This window comes from Alosa sapidissima, chromosome 8 (genome assembly GCF_018492685.1).
Source record: "Alosa sapidissima isolate fAloSap1 chromosome 8, fAloSap1.pri, whole genome shotgun sequence".
Classification (NCBI taxonomy): domain Eukaryota; kingdom Metazoa; phylum Chordata; class Actinopteri; order Clupeiformes; family Clupeidae; genus Alosa; species Alosa sapidissima.
The window spans coordinates 3,275,481-3,292,108 of record NC_055964.1 but is presented as its reverse complement, the minus strand read 5'-3'; the positions used below and the strand labels follow the sequence as shown (position 1 = coordinate 3,292,108).

The 16,628-nt window shown below is 39.6% G+C and overlaps 1 protein-coding gene across 6 annotated transcripts in view; it reads left to right on the top strand.

Annotated features, from left to right (window-relative positions):
* The window catches only part of LOC121716056 (2-oxoglutarate dehydrogenase, mitochondrial-like), a 40,122-nt gene that overhangs the window by 20,456 nt on the left and 3,038 nt on the right, over positions 1-16,628 (top strand). For all 6 annotated transcript variants that reach the window (XM_042102212.1, XM_042102211.1, XM_042102209.1 and 3 more), the window contains 16 exons: positions 1,051-1,205; positions 1,464-1,610; positions 2,783-2,873; positions 2,981-3,160; positions 3,989-4,117; positions 4,874-5,053; positions 5,246-5,398; positions 11,503-11,605; positions 11,820-11,948; positions 12,085-12,235; positions 12,510-12,637; positions 13,948-14,126; positions 14,349-14,420; positions 15,328-15,453; positions 15,851-15,923; positions 16,054-16,217. In XM_042102212.1, the coding sequence (XP_041958146.1) occupies positions 1,051-1,205; positions 1,464-1,610; positions 2,783-2,873; positions 2,981-3,160; positions 3,989-4,117; positions 4,874-5,053; positions 5,246-5,398; positions 11,503-11,605; positions 11,820-11,948; positions 12,085-12,235; positions 12,510-12,637; positions 13,948-14,126; positions 14,349-14,420; positions 15,328-15,453; positions 15,851-15,923; positions 16,054-16,217 (2,160 nt within the window). The remainder of the gene's footprint in view (positions 1-1,050; positions 1,206-1,463; positions 1,611-2,782; positions 2,874-2,980; positions 3,161-3,988; positions 4,118-4,873; positions 5,054-5,245; positions 5,399-11,502; positions 11,606-11,819; positions 11,949-12,084; positions 12,236-12,509; positions 12,638-13,947; positions 14,127-14,348; positions 14,421-15,327; positions 15,454-15,850; positions 15,924-16,053; positions 16,218-16,628) is intronic.

Here is a 16,628-nt window from a genome sequence, read left to right as displayed (position 1 = left end):
TGAAGTTATTGCATACATCCTCTTGTCTCTTGTATATGTATGCAATGAGATAATAGCCTAGCACAGGGGTGGGCAAACTGCGGCCCGCGGGCCGGATCCGGCCCGCCAAGCACTTTCATCCGGCCCGCCAAGCATTTCATTTGGTTATCAGGCTGCTCGCTATTTTTTCCCCTTTGATAGTTGGTTAGCTTTACTGCAAACTGCTTTTCACTCTCCAATGTTTACAATGTCACTGTCAAAACATCATGTTAAATAGAGATAACCTCATGTTAAACTAAGTTAACTTTTAGTTATCTCCTTTGCAGCAGATCTAACGTGAACATTATGCGATCCATTTAATTGGGAACGCGTCTGCACTCACGAGAGGGAGAGAGAGCCGCAGGTTCTGGCTTGTCATTGTTGATAAGTGATATGTCCTTCTTATAAGAAACTTTTAAAAGGAAATCATGAAGGCAACAGTAGTTCCCACTACTGACCATTTAAAAACTGTGAGAGGGCCCAGCCGTAGGTACAGCACTAGCCATAGCGGAGCAGGCAGAAGATCATTGAGAAATAAACGTGAATTAAAGCGTGAATTAAAATGTATACATTTGTTAAACAGCATAAAATTAGCAGTATTTTTATATAAAAATAATTTATTTTGTGTGTCGTGGGGGGGGGGGGGGGGGGGGGGGGGTTTGTTGTGCGGCCCGCCGGGCAATTTTCAAAACCCAATGTGGCCCTTGAGCCAAAAAGTTTGCCCGCCCCTGGCCTAGCAGATCATGAAAAATAGTGAGCAATGTATTCCAAAGTCCACTGATTTCTACATAGTTAGTTAGCCTACTAATAGATTGGATGAAAAGATATTCAGAGTTTGGTTGGCGTGGCGTGTTCACATATGCACAAAAAATGCTGAGTCATCGACCTGAGTTCGTTTAGAAGGCTGAAAGGGACCAAGTGTGAAAACACCCTTAATCTACCAATTTGTTAATGGAATATAAACTGTAAATGTTTCTAATGCAGTCTTTTCCTTGTGCTGCCCATAAGCCCATTCTTTGTGTGTTGTGTTAGATAGCATATTGCCAGCACATTGGTGTTGAATTCATGTTCATCAATGACCTGGACCAGTGTCAGTGGATCCGACAGAAGTTTGAGAAACCTGGTATTATGCACTTCACCATAGAAGAGAAGAGAACCCTCCTGGCTCGTATGATTCGATCCACCCGGTAGGCCTACTAAAAACGTACCTCTATAAACAAACATGTGCTTTAGTTTTCCAGGCTGACCTGTCTTGGAATAGAACATGGCCATTTCTATTTTTACGTTTTTGTTCATGGGAGGTTGTAATGATGTAGAAAAAGGAAATGCGGATCTTAATGCTGTTTGAGGTGTCTTGGTGCTGACTTTTTTGCCTGATCAACCAAATATGACTTGCTTTTTCTACAGTACTGTAAGATCAAGCCATTTGTACTGGTATGTTGCAGGTTTGAGGAGTTCTTGCAAAGGAAATGGTCATCTGAGAAGCGTTTTGGCCTGGAGGGCTGTGAATCACTCATCCCGGCACTCAAAACCATCATTGATATGTCCAGTGAGAAAGGAGTGGAGAATGTCATTATGGGAATGCCTCACAGGTTAGTAGTACACTCAGACCACTGCAGAGATTGATGGTGTTGGGAGCTGACCAAGCCAGCATAATGTGTGTGACAGTGCAGTGATCAATAAGAAAAAAAGTTTTAAGACTTTTAAGTTTTAAAGTTTTTAAGTACAACTTGATACAGGACATTGAGCACGTTTTCATGCCGGGATGAAAACGTTTTGAATCAGTTTATTGCCCAAATTCCGTTTATGTCAATATTCCGTTTAACCTGTTTACATGTAGAATGTCACTTTTTGAGCATATTCCTGGTTACAGAGAAATTGACATTATTTCGAATAAGTCAGCGACGCAGCCCACAAATAGGCTCCGAACGTCATGATGTAAATCTCCACTGGTGGAGGGTGGAGCTGCTTCAGGGTCTTCCATCTGTATTTCAGTTCTTCAGGTGTATGTTGATAGCCAGCCTCATTAAGTCTTTTACAAATCTTTTTAAAAACGTTGCTGACAACATTTTCTCCCGTCGATGAACTCCATGACATTTGCATGATTGCAAGACATAAGTTTGTCTCCTCGTCTTTCCAAAACTGTGCACGTTGTTTCGCCATGATTAGGAAAGTGAGGCAATTGCGTGAGGCAATTGGTTCATTTTATCCTAATTCTGTGTGAATTGAGCATGCGCAGGCCTACAACACTCTTCCTTCTGGAAGGAAGGTTTATTAGTAAACCGAATATGGCCTTTTTCAGTTTATTTCAATCAGAATAAGACACACAAATTCGGTTTATTCCCAATAAACTGGTTTGAAACCGTTTATTGGCTGCATGGAACCATGGTCAATGTTGAGAAGTGCAGGCCGGCGTATTCAATATGTATGCACATGTGGAGCAAGTTAATGTCATCACATGCCACAACACAGTGTAATTGTTGTTGTATCTATGTTGTTTATTATGTATTGCATACACTGTATGTTTTGTATTCATTATTTCTTTACAAACGTAAACCCTCTTCACCTACCTCTTGTGAAAGATAACTCATACATGGTTTCTTTCCTTCAGAGTTACTACACATTCATTGTGTCATTTATACGGTCATCTTTGATCAGTATTCCAATGACCAATGGTTCCTAGAAAGTCCTGAAAATCCTCACAGATATAAAGCATTCCTTCGATCATGGTATGTCTGAGCTTTTCAGTGTTCTGTCTGTCTAGGGGTCGTCTGAATGTCCTGGCCAATGTAATTCGCAAAGAGTTAGAGCAGATCTTCTGCCAGTTTGACTCGAAGTTGGAGGCTGCAGATGAGGTGAGTCCACTTACAAATACAGTGGGCAGTCTGCATCCATGTGCAGATCACACCAGCCAACACACTGTAAGGGTACGGGCGTAACCATGCCTTTTTGTGTTTATCAGGGCTCTGGTGATGTGAAGTATCACCTTGGTATGTACCACAGAAGAATAAATCGTGTGACTGACCGGAACATCACACTCTCTTTGGTTGCCAACCCATCTCATCTGGAAGCAGTCAATCCAGTGGTTCAGGGCAAAACTAAGGCCGAGCAGTTCTACTGTGGAGACACGGATGGCAAAAGGGTAATGCATCTCCCCAGACATGTTTCATGCTGTAATGAAATTAGGCATTAGGAGTTTCCACAGGGTCTTAAAAAGTCCAAAAAACTCTAAAATCTAATGAGTGTTATACTTTTCATGCAGTAGGTCTTAAAAACGTTTAGGTTGGTCTTAATTTGTTAACATTAATTTAACACTACTTTACAGTGGTTATTTAACATTTTTGCTCAGCAATTCTGCGTACATTGTATCAATGGTATCAATATTATGAAATTATTATGATAACTACAAATGAAATCAATATGGAACTGATAACTGATGTCCCATGTCCATGTGGCCTGCGGTTTTATGTGCAAGTGTAGTGGTTGTGTGTATGTACACTATATGTGGCTGTATAATGTGTGCATGTATAGATAGTATGGCTATGTGTGATACTGTGCATTCTTATATTGTCTCGTATAGAGCTGTCTCTCCTGCTTCAACTCCCCTTGTTTTGAGCTTTTGGCTGCCAAAGCTTACCAAATGTGTTTGTCACTTGTAACAATTTGGTGGCCAAGGGCAATTGGGCAGCCATTAATGTCGAGCTGTGTTTTCCTTCGTATTTTACATCTTAAAAAGGTTAAAAAGAAAGTTCAATTTAACTACTTGAAGCCTGCAGAAATCCTGAGGGTATGCAGAGATATTATAGCTTTGGGCTCAGATCACTATGCTAATTGCTGATATCAAGGTGTTTCCTGCATCACTACTTGCAGCTTTATTTCATATGATTTTCATGTTTTTTTCTTGTTCAAAAATTCAGACTTTATGTATGTACTGTATGTATGTATGTATGTATGTATGTATGTGTTTCAGGTCATGTCAATCCTGTTGCACGGGGATGCAGCCTTTGCTGGTCAGGGTATTGTCTATGAGACATTCCACTTGAGTGACCTGCCGTCATACACCACTCATGGCACTGTGCATGTTGTTGCTAACAACCAGGTACCTGACCATTAATGCTGTCTGAAAAGCACAGTGGCAACTCATTTCCAGCATTTTGTAGAATAAGCACATAAGTTGAGAATAAGTTTGCAACAATTAATTAGTTGTCAACAATTAAATGAATTGCCAACTATTTTGGAAATCGGTTTGTGTCATTTTTTTTAAGGAAGATGCCTCAGAATTCTCTGATTACAGCATTTAAAACTAGAAAATGTTAAGCTTTAGTTACTCTTCTATGAATGTAAACTAAATATCTGGACAAAACAAGGCATTTGAGGACATAAACTAGGGTTTTGTCAATATTTCAACATTTTATCGATGAAACAACTAATCCATTAATCGAGAAAATAATTGACAGATGAATGTACTATGAAAGTAATCGTAGTTGCAGCCCGAGTTTAGAGCTAATTCTGTGCAATAGACAGATAACAGACAGGTACCAGTAAACTCTAAGGGATCTCAGTGGGAAACTCTCAATTTTAGGATGTCAGAGAGTAGGAACAGTGTGTGAACTGCAAGGCAGCTTGGTGAAATTTCCAACCTATTGTAGTTTTAGATGGGTATAATCCCAGAATCAACTATCAATTCATTTTTTAAATAGGTTAAAAGGCCTTTCTATAAAAGTAGTCCAGTTTTGGTCACCTTGTATAATGATAGGCACCAGTCTTTTGCTGAAGTTAACATTCTGTCTCTGATATAAGGAGAGAGATTTTTATTGACACCTTCATCAGTTTTATCTGCCCTCTGTCTATCCAGATTGGCTTCACCACCGACCCTCGAATGGCACGCTCCTCGCCCTATCCCACTGATGTTGCACGTGTAGTCAATGCTCCCATCTTTCACGTGAACGCAGATGACCCTGAGGCTGTGATGTATGTGTGTAATGTTGCCGCAGAATGGAGGGCCACCTTTCACAAGGATGTAGTGGTTGATTTGGTGAGTGTGTTTGCTTGCTTTAGAATATCAACATTCTGACTTTTTAGGGAACTGGAATATTGAGTGCTGTTTTGAAGAGTAATGTCTCAGTATATTTTATTCTGTCTTTATTCATGTGCATTTCAAAGAGCTTGTTCTGTTAGTCATTGAGCCCTTAGTGACTTGGTGTGTGTGTCTTCCTCTATTCCTTAGGTGTGCTACAGAAGGAACGGCCATAATGAAATGGATGAGCCCATGTTCACTCAGCCACTCATGTACAAACAGATCAAGAAGCAGAAGGGTGTTATGCAGAAGTATGCTGAAAAGCTCATTGCGGAGGGCTCAGTAACTAGACAGGAATATGAGGTAAGGGGCCCAATGTACCGATCTTTTTGTACAACTTGCTATAGGATCCTCCTACAATTATCCTTGAATGGGTCGAGACAAACTTTACATTTGCCAGATTAGCATACATCTTGCAGGTAAATCTCCCCACAGAAGGGTCGTCTTGGATGGAGGTGAACTATTCCTGTTGTGCCCTATAGGTTTATTAGGGGAATTAACTACAGTCTGTTACATTGATTACATTGTGAAAAGCTGACATTGCCGCAAAACACATTTTTAATACTGGTTTCAACACTGTTAAATGGTACTGGTAGAGTTTACCCGTCACTGACCGATGTGGACATTCATATTTCACAATTCCAGCCACACACAAAATGAACAACTACTGGGTGTATGTTTTATAGTCAAGTCAACTTTATTTATATAGCACATTTAACACAACAGAATTGATCCAAAGTGCTTAAAGCCATTATAGTACAACAGAATAGAACAGAACAAATTAGAAACGCTTTAGGGCCTGTCTCCACCAATCACGTTTTTTTTCGCTGACAGCGGCTGTTTTCTATACAAATCCTGTGAAGTTCAGGACGGCGCTATGGTTTTTTTTTTTTTTTTTTTCGCAACGCTCCGAGCTCTGAAAGTTGAAATCTGTTCAACTTTTAGAACAGCGCTAGGCTTGTCAATGTCACTTCTCTCTCGATGACCAATCAAAGCATTGTAACCTAGCAACAATAAACACTTGACTGAAAATAAGGTTGAGGGCACTGTCTGCACAAAAAACGTGATTGGTGGACACAGGCCCTAAATGTAACAAATGTATTTTGGTCCAGCGACAGCAAAGGCACGGCCCTCTTTTTGTGCAAGCAGACCGTGGGTCAGTACAAAGCGATTGAGATGCAGACCTCAGGATCTTTGCCTGTTGAATTAAATTAGCTGAAAATAGGCTAAATTAAGCAATAACTAGGTCTACAAGAAATAATTCTGTCCACCTTTTAATGTCTTAACCATTATAACCTTTCCTGCTATTCTGGTTTGAAACATTGATTGATTGATTGTTTGTTTTTTTGTCTTTTGCCTGCTCCATTTCTTTATTAGAAGTTTGTTGCTTTCTGCAATAATCCAAAAAATGTGGGATGTCTGTGAAGATATTTCAGAGCCTTGCTAATATGTAGAGTAGAGCAAAATTGCAGGGCTGTTCATAATGAGTGCATGCAACACCCTATAGGCTAGGCACTATAAGTTACATGATCAGTAAAGTCTTTTTTTTGTAACAGCAAAACCAGACCTATGCAAAATACAAGTTAATTTTTGAGTTGTCAACATGTTTTATAGATCACACGATATTAGGCTACAGTGCTGGCCAAAAGTATTGGCACCCATGCTAAAGTTGACTGAAAAGAGGAATATAAAATCATCTTTTGGAAATTGATCTTAACCCTTAGAACCCGATTGACGCAAAGTGCGTCAAAAAACACACCCTTTCTTCTCTGTTACATTGCTCCGCGGCTGTTCATCGCAGCGAGATGAAATTTTTATAGCATGACAGAGAGGAAGTGGGGCTTTCCAACGAGACCACGCACTTGTCTGTACGATCAAGTATGAAAATTAAAAAAAATCATGAAATTAAATCAAATAGCATCATATTTACAGTCTATACTTCTCTACGTTCACCTGCGCACCCATTACTCTCGTTTGAATTACTCGCGAACCGGTGATCGCATAGATATGGCAAGCATATCAGATGAAAGAGGAGACACAGGGCTATCCATTGGTACCATGTATATCGATCCTTCTGGCTTATAAAAACAGACGAAGTGACTGCAAAATGTTAACGTCATGTACACAAACCAACGCTGCACACCCATTACTCTCGTTTGAATTACTCGCGGACCTGTGATCGGATAGATATGCCACACATGTCAGATGAAAGAGGAGACACAGAGCTATCATTTGATACCAAGTACATCCTTCTGGGTTATAAAACAGACGAAGTGACGGCAAAACAATGACTTCATATAGCTGGACTTACCCCACGTTTTTGTCTGTTTTTGTGGCAAAGTATGTTTATAATCCAACGCTATCGTGTGTTTCTCTACAGCAAAGCATGTTCATAATCCGGTTTTGAGATCCTAGCAAATTCCTGCATGGCATCCAATTCAAGGCTCACATTGCATCCCAATTTGTTGAACAAAGAAACGCCTTTTTTGCCTTTACTTTGTTCATGGCAATGCAGTAAAAAGTTGAGTCATTATGGCACACATGCTAACACGCAAACTTGGGTCAAGTCAGGTCAGATCAGTTTGTGTCATAGATATGGAGCGCAGAAAGGTCATTTTTCATCACTAAATAAAAAATGGCATTTATTTCCCTAAATCATACACCACATATTTCTGTAAATTGCTCAGCCCCAGAGTATCCCTCCAACATGGCAATTATATTGCCCGATTCAGGACAGTCTGCCCTACACACACATGAAATGCATGTAGAGCTATGAGCTTGCTATGGTGAGATACAGGTCAAAATATAAGAATTTTTATAATACGCTTTTTATATTTTAATTCTTTAAAAAACAAAATAAAATCAATGCTATTACTAATACATGACATGATGGCATGACCGATCTGGATAGCCTAGACTCTGCTGAAAAAAACAATATATAATATGTGTGTGTGGCACTCACAATGACCAGAATAAATCCTTATGAATAAAGGTAGTGAAAATGCCCTAAAAACAGCTTAGGGTTCTAAGGGTTAATGCCTTAAGTGAAAAATGAGGAAATATCTAACCTTTTAAGGACACCAATTTTCTTAGTGAATGAATAATGTATCATAAATAAATAAATGTTCTTCCTTAAAATACAGGGGTCATAAGTATTGGCACCCCTATGTTAAATTCTCAATGAGCATCAAACCAGCTAATAGGCTAACTGAAATAACACCCATGCCAATCTCTAGGTATGGTGAAGGGTATGTGATGATGTGGGGCTATTTTAATTCCAAAGGCCAAGGTAACTTTATCAGGATGCACAGTATTCTGGATCCATGAAATAACTGGCCTTTAAAAATAAAAATCTGCCTGTCTCTATGGGAATTTAACATAGGGGTGCCAATATGACCCCTGTATTTTAAGGAAGAACATTTATTTATTTATGATACATTATTCATTCACTAAGAAAATTGGTGTCCTTAAAGGTTAGATATTTCCTCATTTTTCACTAAAGGCATTTAGATCAATTTCCAAAAGATGATTTTATATTCCTCTTTTCAGTCAACTTTAGCATGGCTGCCAATACTTTTGGCCAGCACTGTATTTGGTATGGTTATGGTTATTGTTATGGGATTTGGCAGACACTTTTGTCCAAAGCGACATACAAATACAAAACAATATAATACTTAAATTTAGCTGGGAACAATTTAAAAATGTTGGTCAGACTACATTAAGGAGAATAGCAATAATAAACAACAATGTCAATTCAGTCAATTCAACCAATAGCCTAATGAAAATGAAGGGAAATAGCAACAATAAACAATAATGTCCATTCAATCAAATATAATAACAATAACAACAGCATGGTAAGACTACATTAAGGAGAATATCAATAATAAAATATAGCTGCAAAGCAGCAATGAGGGGGCCAAGCTGGTTGCAGATACTTGAGCTGCCGAGATGGCAGATAAATTTGACATTACCAAGGTCTCTACTGCTTCGCCTGCCAATTGCCTAAAGGTCTTTACTGCACTGCTTGCCCATTGCCCAGGGTCTCTCAACTGCACTTCACTGCAACTGACATGCATCAGCACTTCCTGTTCCTCTAGCGCCGCCCTAGTGGTCAAACATTACTAAATGTACTGTGCATCCTCAGGATGGGGTCCCGAGTCTACATACCAAGTTTGGTGTCGATACGAGAATGTGTGGCTAATTATAGCGCCCCTTGTGATCAACGGTGACTAAATTTATTGTGCGTCCTCAGGATGTGGTCCTGAGTCTACGTACCAAGTTTGGTGTCGATACGAGAAAGTGTTGCCAATTATAGCGCCCCTTGTGGTCAACGGTGACTAAATTTATTGTGCGTCCTCAGCATGTGGTCCCGAGTCTACGTACTAAGTTTGGTGTCCATACGAGAAAGTGTGGCTAATTATAGCGCCCCTTATGACCAAGTTTGGTGTTGATATGAGAAAGTGTTGTTTATTATAGCGCCCCTTGTGGTCAATGGTGACTAAATTTATTGTGCGTCATCAGGATGTGGTCCCGAGTCCATGAACCAAGTTTGGTTTTGATATGTGAAAGTGTTGCTGAGATATGAGCCTACTTCCTGTGATTATAGCGCCCCCATAGTGGTCAAAAGTCACCAAATTTATTGAACCTTCTCCTAATTGGGTCCTGAGCCCATGTACCGAGTTTGGTTTTGATACGTGAAAGCTTGGCTGAGATAATATTTCACTTCCTGTTTGGCGGCTTTGCCGCCAATTTCGATTGGTCGTCACAGCCGACCAATTTTGAATAAAGGTCCAAAAAGCAATGCGTTTGTGAGGCATGGTCTGAAGATCATCTGTGCCAAGTTTCGTGAAAATTGGATGAAATTTGTGACCTGTGAAAACTGTTTTGTGAAAAGTGTTTTTGATGAAATTCACTTTGAAAAGTGTTTTTGATGAAATTCAATATGGCGGAACGTCAGACATGGCGGATATTGACGTCATGGGGTGCGTCGAATTCGGTCTCATCCAAGGATTCCAGATATACCTTAATTTTCAAAATGTGGTGCATGGTTGAAACGTTAAGTGCATAGATGTAATAAACAATTTTAAATGTTGGTGGCGCTAGAGCACTCGGAAGTGCAGATATGAAACATATGACAAACATATGACTGAACCGAATCAATGTGCCAAATTTCCCAACTTTTTACTGTATGGTTGTATGGCAAATTAGCGTTTTGTTATAATAATAATAATAATGATAAGAAGAACACGTAGAATCACTATTGTGCGTCATCAGGATGTGGTCCTGAGTCCATGAACCAAGTTTGGTTTTGATATGTGAAAGTGTCAAATAACAACAAATAACAACAATGTCAAATTAATCAACAGCCTAATGAAAATAAACAATACTATAATATACAAACCATAACGCATAAGAAGCGCTTAATTTGATATAATTGGTATATTTCCCTTCTGACGGTTACATAATTAATATGTTTATCTTTCAACTACACATGGTACCAGTTAATATATTCCGGTTAATTTCCCTTCGCCTTTGGAATTAAAATAGCCCCACACCATCACATACCCTTCACCATACCTAGAGATTGGCATGGTTTTATTTCAGTTAACCTAATAGCTGGTTTGATTTGCATTGAGAAATGATCTTATGGAAAGTACCCCATGCCAATCGTGAGATATGGTGAAGGGTATGTGATGTGGGGCTTTTTTAATTCAAAATGCCAAGGGAACTTTATCAGGATGTATAATATCCTGGATCCATGAAATAAGTCTTTAAAAATAAAAATCTGCCTGCCTCTATGGGAATTTAACATTCATTAAATACTTATGACCCCTGTATTTTAAGGAATAGGCATTTATTTATTTACGATACATTATTCATTCACAAAGAAAATTGCTGTCCTTAAAGGTTGGATATTTCCTCATTTTTTTTACTTAAGGCATTAAGATTTACAATTTTCAAAAGATGATTTTATATTCCTCTTTTTAGTCAACTTTAGCATGGGTTCAAGAACGTATGATCCTCACTGTAGTTAACAATATGTGAGAATTCCTAACTGCAGTCACACTGATCATGTAGGCTCTGTGCATCATCGTTACTTCCTCTTGCTTACTTGCCATCACCTATCAGTAAATCACAGATACTATGCTTATGCCGCCACAAGACCATGCACACAGGTGTGCATGTTTTCCTGTCAAGTAACTTGTCATAAATGTTTTATGTGTAGAAAAGTGCTCATCACAATTTTATCATGTGGCCCATAGAGAGATATAGTACACTTCTGTTTTAAGCAAATTTAGCACTGAATTAAGCCCTGAAGTGAGTGAGAACAGTGACTCGCCACAAAAAGACAATTGATATTTTGGTCATATTCTGATGCACATATCCTTCTCTTTACATTTGTTTAGGAGGAGATTGCTAAGTATGATAAGATTTGTGAGGAAGCACATGCACGCTCAAAAGATGAGAAAATCCTCCACATTAAGCACTGGCTTGACTCCCCTTGGCCTGGTAAGTAGAAAACAATATTTTCCATTTTGGGAATACATGATTCAAATGATGTGAGAAATCCTTCACTTTTGTTCTGCATTATTAGAACGACTAATATGTAGGTTGTTAATGTGTATTATGTAATGTAATGTATATGCATGTCTTGTAGGTTGTTAATGTACTGTATATGCATGTCTTGTAGGTTGTTAATGTAATGTATATGCATGTCTTGTAGGTTTCTTCACTTTGGACGGCCAACCCAAGAGCATGAGCTGTCCCTCTACTGGTCTGAGCGAGGAAGAGCTGACACATATCGGACAGGTGGCATCATCTGTACCTGTAGAGGACTTCACTATTCATGGAGGTGACACTCTCAAACCTCAAGCTAATTTTTTTTAAATTCCATCACCTTTAAAATAACAGATGCTTCCTATGCGTCTCTCATGTCCTTTGTATTTCTCTTTGGCTCCCATCTACCACTCTCCTCTCCTTCTTGCCAGGGCTAAGTCGTATCTTGAAGAGCAGAGGTGAGATGATTCGTAACCGCACAGTCGACTGGGCTCTGGGAGAGTATATGGCTTTTGGCTCTCTGCTGAAAGAGGGCATTCACGTGAGGCTCAGTGGCCAAGATGTGGAGAGAGGCACCTTCAGGTAACAACAGAATAGATATCTGGACAGTAGAAAAGATTCCAGAGTCCCCTGTTGAATGCTGGAACAGATTATTTTCTTAATCGTAAAGGAGGTTTTTGAGTATTCTTTCATAAGAAATGAAATGTAGTCATAGCTGCAGCATATATGTGAGGCAGAATTTTAAAAGTCTACTGCTGCCACGTTGGGGTTTAAATCTTCCCAGCTGTTTGTTACTGGCTAAGAGTTCTTTGAAGCCCTTGCTGTTTTCTGAACAGTTGTTTCCGTCTTCTGTCAGCCACCGTCACCATGTACTTCACGACCAAAATGTGGACAAGAGAACCTGCATCCCCATGAATCACATTGACCCCAACCAAGCACCATACACCGTCTGCAACAGCTCTCTGTCTGAGTATGGAGTCTTAGGTCAGTGAGTAAGGTATAATTTTCAATCAGGGTAACAATTAGAAACAAGTTAAAACAAGTTGTAAAATAAATACTGTACAGATTGTATGTGACCATCCCTCCTAATTAGTAGGTTGAGTTTCCAGAGCCACACCCATTGCATGTGCACAAAATGAACCATGCAGCCGTACAGTGCAAGACATTTGCAATAGTGTGGGTTGCACTAGAGCTTAATGGCTCCAGTAGTGTATTTAGTTACTGTTTTGGATTGAACACCAGTGATGCTGTAACTGTGCTGTAAAGCAGGCTGCAGAGCACACAGGTGCACACAGTGCAGCACATAAAAGCCAAATGCAATCGAAGGATGTCTGTTCATCAGCAATTGATTAATAATTGATATTTGGCCAAGGTTGTGGGCAGATATGCTTGATATGCAAAATTGTGGGCAGATATGCTTGTATCTTATTTGGCTGTAGTGAAAAGAAAATGCATAAAGGGAACTATGATGAGTTAATTTGTGAATGTCTTCTATGATAAACAACAGGCAATGTGCAGAATTTACCCCACCATGGAATAATCATTGTTTTACACCTTCAAAGTAGAAAAACATTTATGTCTAAATCTGTCTCTGAAATCTGTGAATGACAAATGAATGGCTGAGCCATTTTGCATCTGAAATGAGGCTACACATATAATATTAGCTTTATTCTTAAAATGCAATCTGACAAAAATGTGTCTGAATTTCATAACATTAAGGCCATGGTTCCCAACGATCAGTATCCCAAAATGAATGGTGATTAGTTTAACTCTGTGTGCAAGTAAGCCTTTGTTATTTATCTTATACACAAGAGGGCACACTTGAACAATGGTCAGCAGAGCCGGCTCTGATGGTCAGCAACACCGATATAAGAAGCCTAATATCGATACAAACTAATAAGCATCAAAGTAGGGCAGTAGTGGTCTATACTGTATATCAGCAAAACTGATATATTGGTCTATCTCTAGAGAGCACCCATCGACAAATCAAGGTCCTTAAAGAAATATCCCTCTGTATGCTATGAAAAAACTGTAGTGGCCCACACAGAGTCCTAACCTCAACCCCTCTAAACTCCTTGGGAGTATGAGGAATGTCTGCATTCTTACCCAAACTCACTAATACTTTTGTGGCTGAAGGGGAACAAATTACTGCAGCTAGGATCCAGTGTCTTACTAAAAGCTCCAAGATGAGTAGAGGCTGCCAATAATGACAAAAACTATGTTAATACCCTTGGGTTTAGAATGATGTGTTCAGTTCTTTTTTTCTCTTGTCTGTTCTCTTGCATGATTCATAGGCTTTGAGCTTGGCTTTGCTATGGCAAGCCCAAATGCCCTGGTCTTGTGGGAGGCCCAGTTTGGTGACTTCCACAACACTGCACAATGCATCATTGATCAGTTCATCTGTCCTGGGCAGGCCAAGTGGGTTCGTCAGAATGGCATTGTATTGCTGCTGCCACATGGTATGGAAGGCATGGTGAGTAGTGGTTTTCTCTTCTCTTCATCCTGGATCTGCAAGTTGTTTGTTTGTCTGAGTGGACATAAAGGAATGTCATAACTGAGTCACTCCACCTCAAATCAACAAATGAAGATCTGTAATGTTTGACTAAAGGCATTTGTTGATTCGGTATGGAATGTTGACTTTATTTCCCAAATCTTTGCTGTTAATTTTTTTGTATCATTTTACCCCTTGCTACAGGGACCTGAACATTCTTCAGCCCGCCCCGAGCGTTTCCTCCAGATGTGTAATGATGACCCTGACGTCTTTCCGGTAAGATGCTGTGTTTTCCACAGAATTGGATTCAATTTGTGGCGGTAGCTGACTTGGACAGGGGGGGTTAGTGTATAGGTCTAACTGAGTGCCTGTCACTTTAAGACGTTTGTGAGGGAATCCTTGCAATTGTAACACAGTTAAAAGACTGCTGATGTGTGTATGCAATTCATAACGTTTTCTACATAGTTAAAATAAAGGTTCGTACTTCTCCTTGGGACAGGCACTTTTGAATCTTGAAAAACACTTTTCCATTTACATCGGGATTTTGCAAACATTGTCAGAGTCAATAAAATGAGCCCTGCATAAGTAACGAAATTGACAAGCAGCTGTAAGTAAGCATGCTAAACTCGACATCCAAACAGTATTCTAACGTTAGCTTTGAGATACTTTAGTTTAGTCTCCTCAGTGTAGCCTGTATGTTGTGATAAGACCTTAGCAAAGTTAACTTTAATGCAGCAGTTTTGAACAAATTTGCGCAGCATGGTCACGATGCTAAGCGGATTTAATAGCAATTTAGCCCGACATCTTCTATGCAAGGCTTCTATGTGGCAACAACAATCCTTCAACAATCGTGAATCTTTTGTTAAATGCACATGCAGAGGAGGGGCAGTGGGCTCGTTACGAGAGAGAGTGGGGGGGGGGGGCAAGGAAAGGCTGCGTGCGTAAAAAGCGCAACTCAATGAACCGTGCTCAATGAAAGGATTTTATCATATCTTTAATTTAAATAGTACAACATATAACATTAATGTCTGGCGGCCGGTTTGGATTTCGTGGCGCCCCGCCACAGATTAGTCAATGTATGGGGAAACACTGAGATGGCACCACCCATGCACCACCACCTCACCTCACCTCTCCCCTTTTCTCTCCAGCCAATGTTGTTATCACTCTCTCTGATCTCTCACAGAAAATCACTGAGGACTTTGCTGTGCGCCAGCTGTATGACTGCAACTGGATTGTGGTGAACTGCTCAACTCCAGGAAACCTTTTCCATGTTCTGAGGAGACAGATCTTGCAGCCCTTTAGAAAGCCTGTAAGTCAGAGTGGAGTTTTCAGTTCTCTAGATGAAGACTGTAAAATCCTTTGGCAGTTTTTGGTTTAGTAAACAAACACTGAGAGGTACATGTAGGATTGTGTGACCATTTGTGTAAAGTAGTGTAGTGGCTGAGCAAAACGTGCCTGGGCCATGCCAATACAAACATGCTTGCATTAAGACTGCATGCACAGTTCACAGTGTTGTTGAAATCAGGAGTGCTTTCATTGTTAAGGTCATTGTTGTCAGGAGTGCTCCTGTTGGAGTTTGTAATTTCATATTAAAACTTAGGAAACCTCTTTTCGTTCTACTACATGCTTTAAAATGGTCATTTGTAAGAATTACAAGATTTGTAATGTGGCGAAATATTTTATGTTCCCTGTCTGGCTCATTGTAGCTCATTGTATTCACGCCAAAGTCTCTTCTGCGCCATCCTGAGGCCAAGTCCAACTTTGACGAGATGCTTCCAGGTATGATGTATGCGTTTTGAATACATTTTTGTTTCATGATGGTATGATTATGATCTTCGTCTGTGATTGTAACTGCTTAAAGTGAATGAATTGTACCAGAATCACTCTATCAGACCTTCTATCTTGATAGGTACTCATTTCCAACGACTGATCCCAGAGGCTGGGCCTGCAGCACAAAACCCAGCTGATGTAAAGCGTATAGTCTTCTGCACAGGCAAGGTTTACTATGAGCTGAACCGTGAACGCAAGGCGAGAGGCATGGAAAACACTGTTGCTATTGTTCGCATCGAGCAGGTAACCCAGTTCTTATCATAAATAGGGGAAATGTCAAACAAAATTATACATATCAATAGCATTTTAAAAAGCAGATGTTTCAAAAAAGTTTGCACGTGATAGAATGCACGTGAAAGAATGTCCGTTCCTGAAAATGGGGGCAGGTGGCTCCATGTATTTGTTGGTTGTAAAAGCACACAGAATGAATACAAAATCTGAATTACAAATAAAGCTGTTATTGCAAGAACAAAAATCAAAATTACAAGAAATTGATTCAGAATTCAGAGAAATTAACAATTACCGGTAATCACAATCTTTTTTGTATAGTGGTGGAAACCAGCTTCTATAGATTTGGCTAAATGTTCCCCAGTGAGAAATCTGTAGCCAAATGTTTGTTATTTCAAACTTAAGCATTATATGACATGTTAAGCT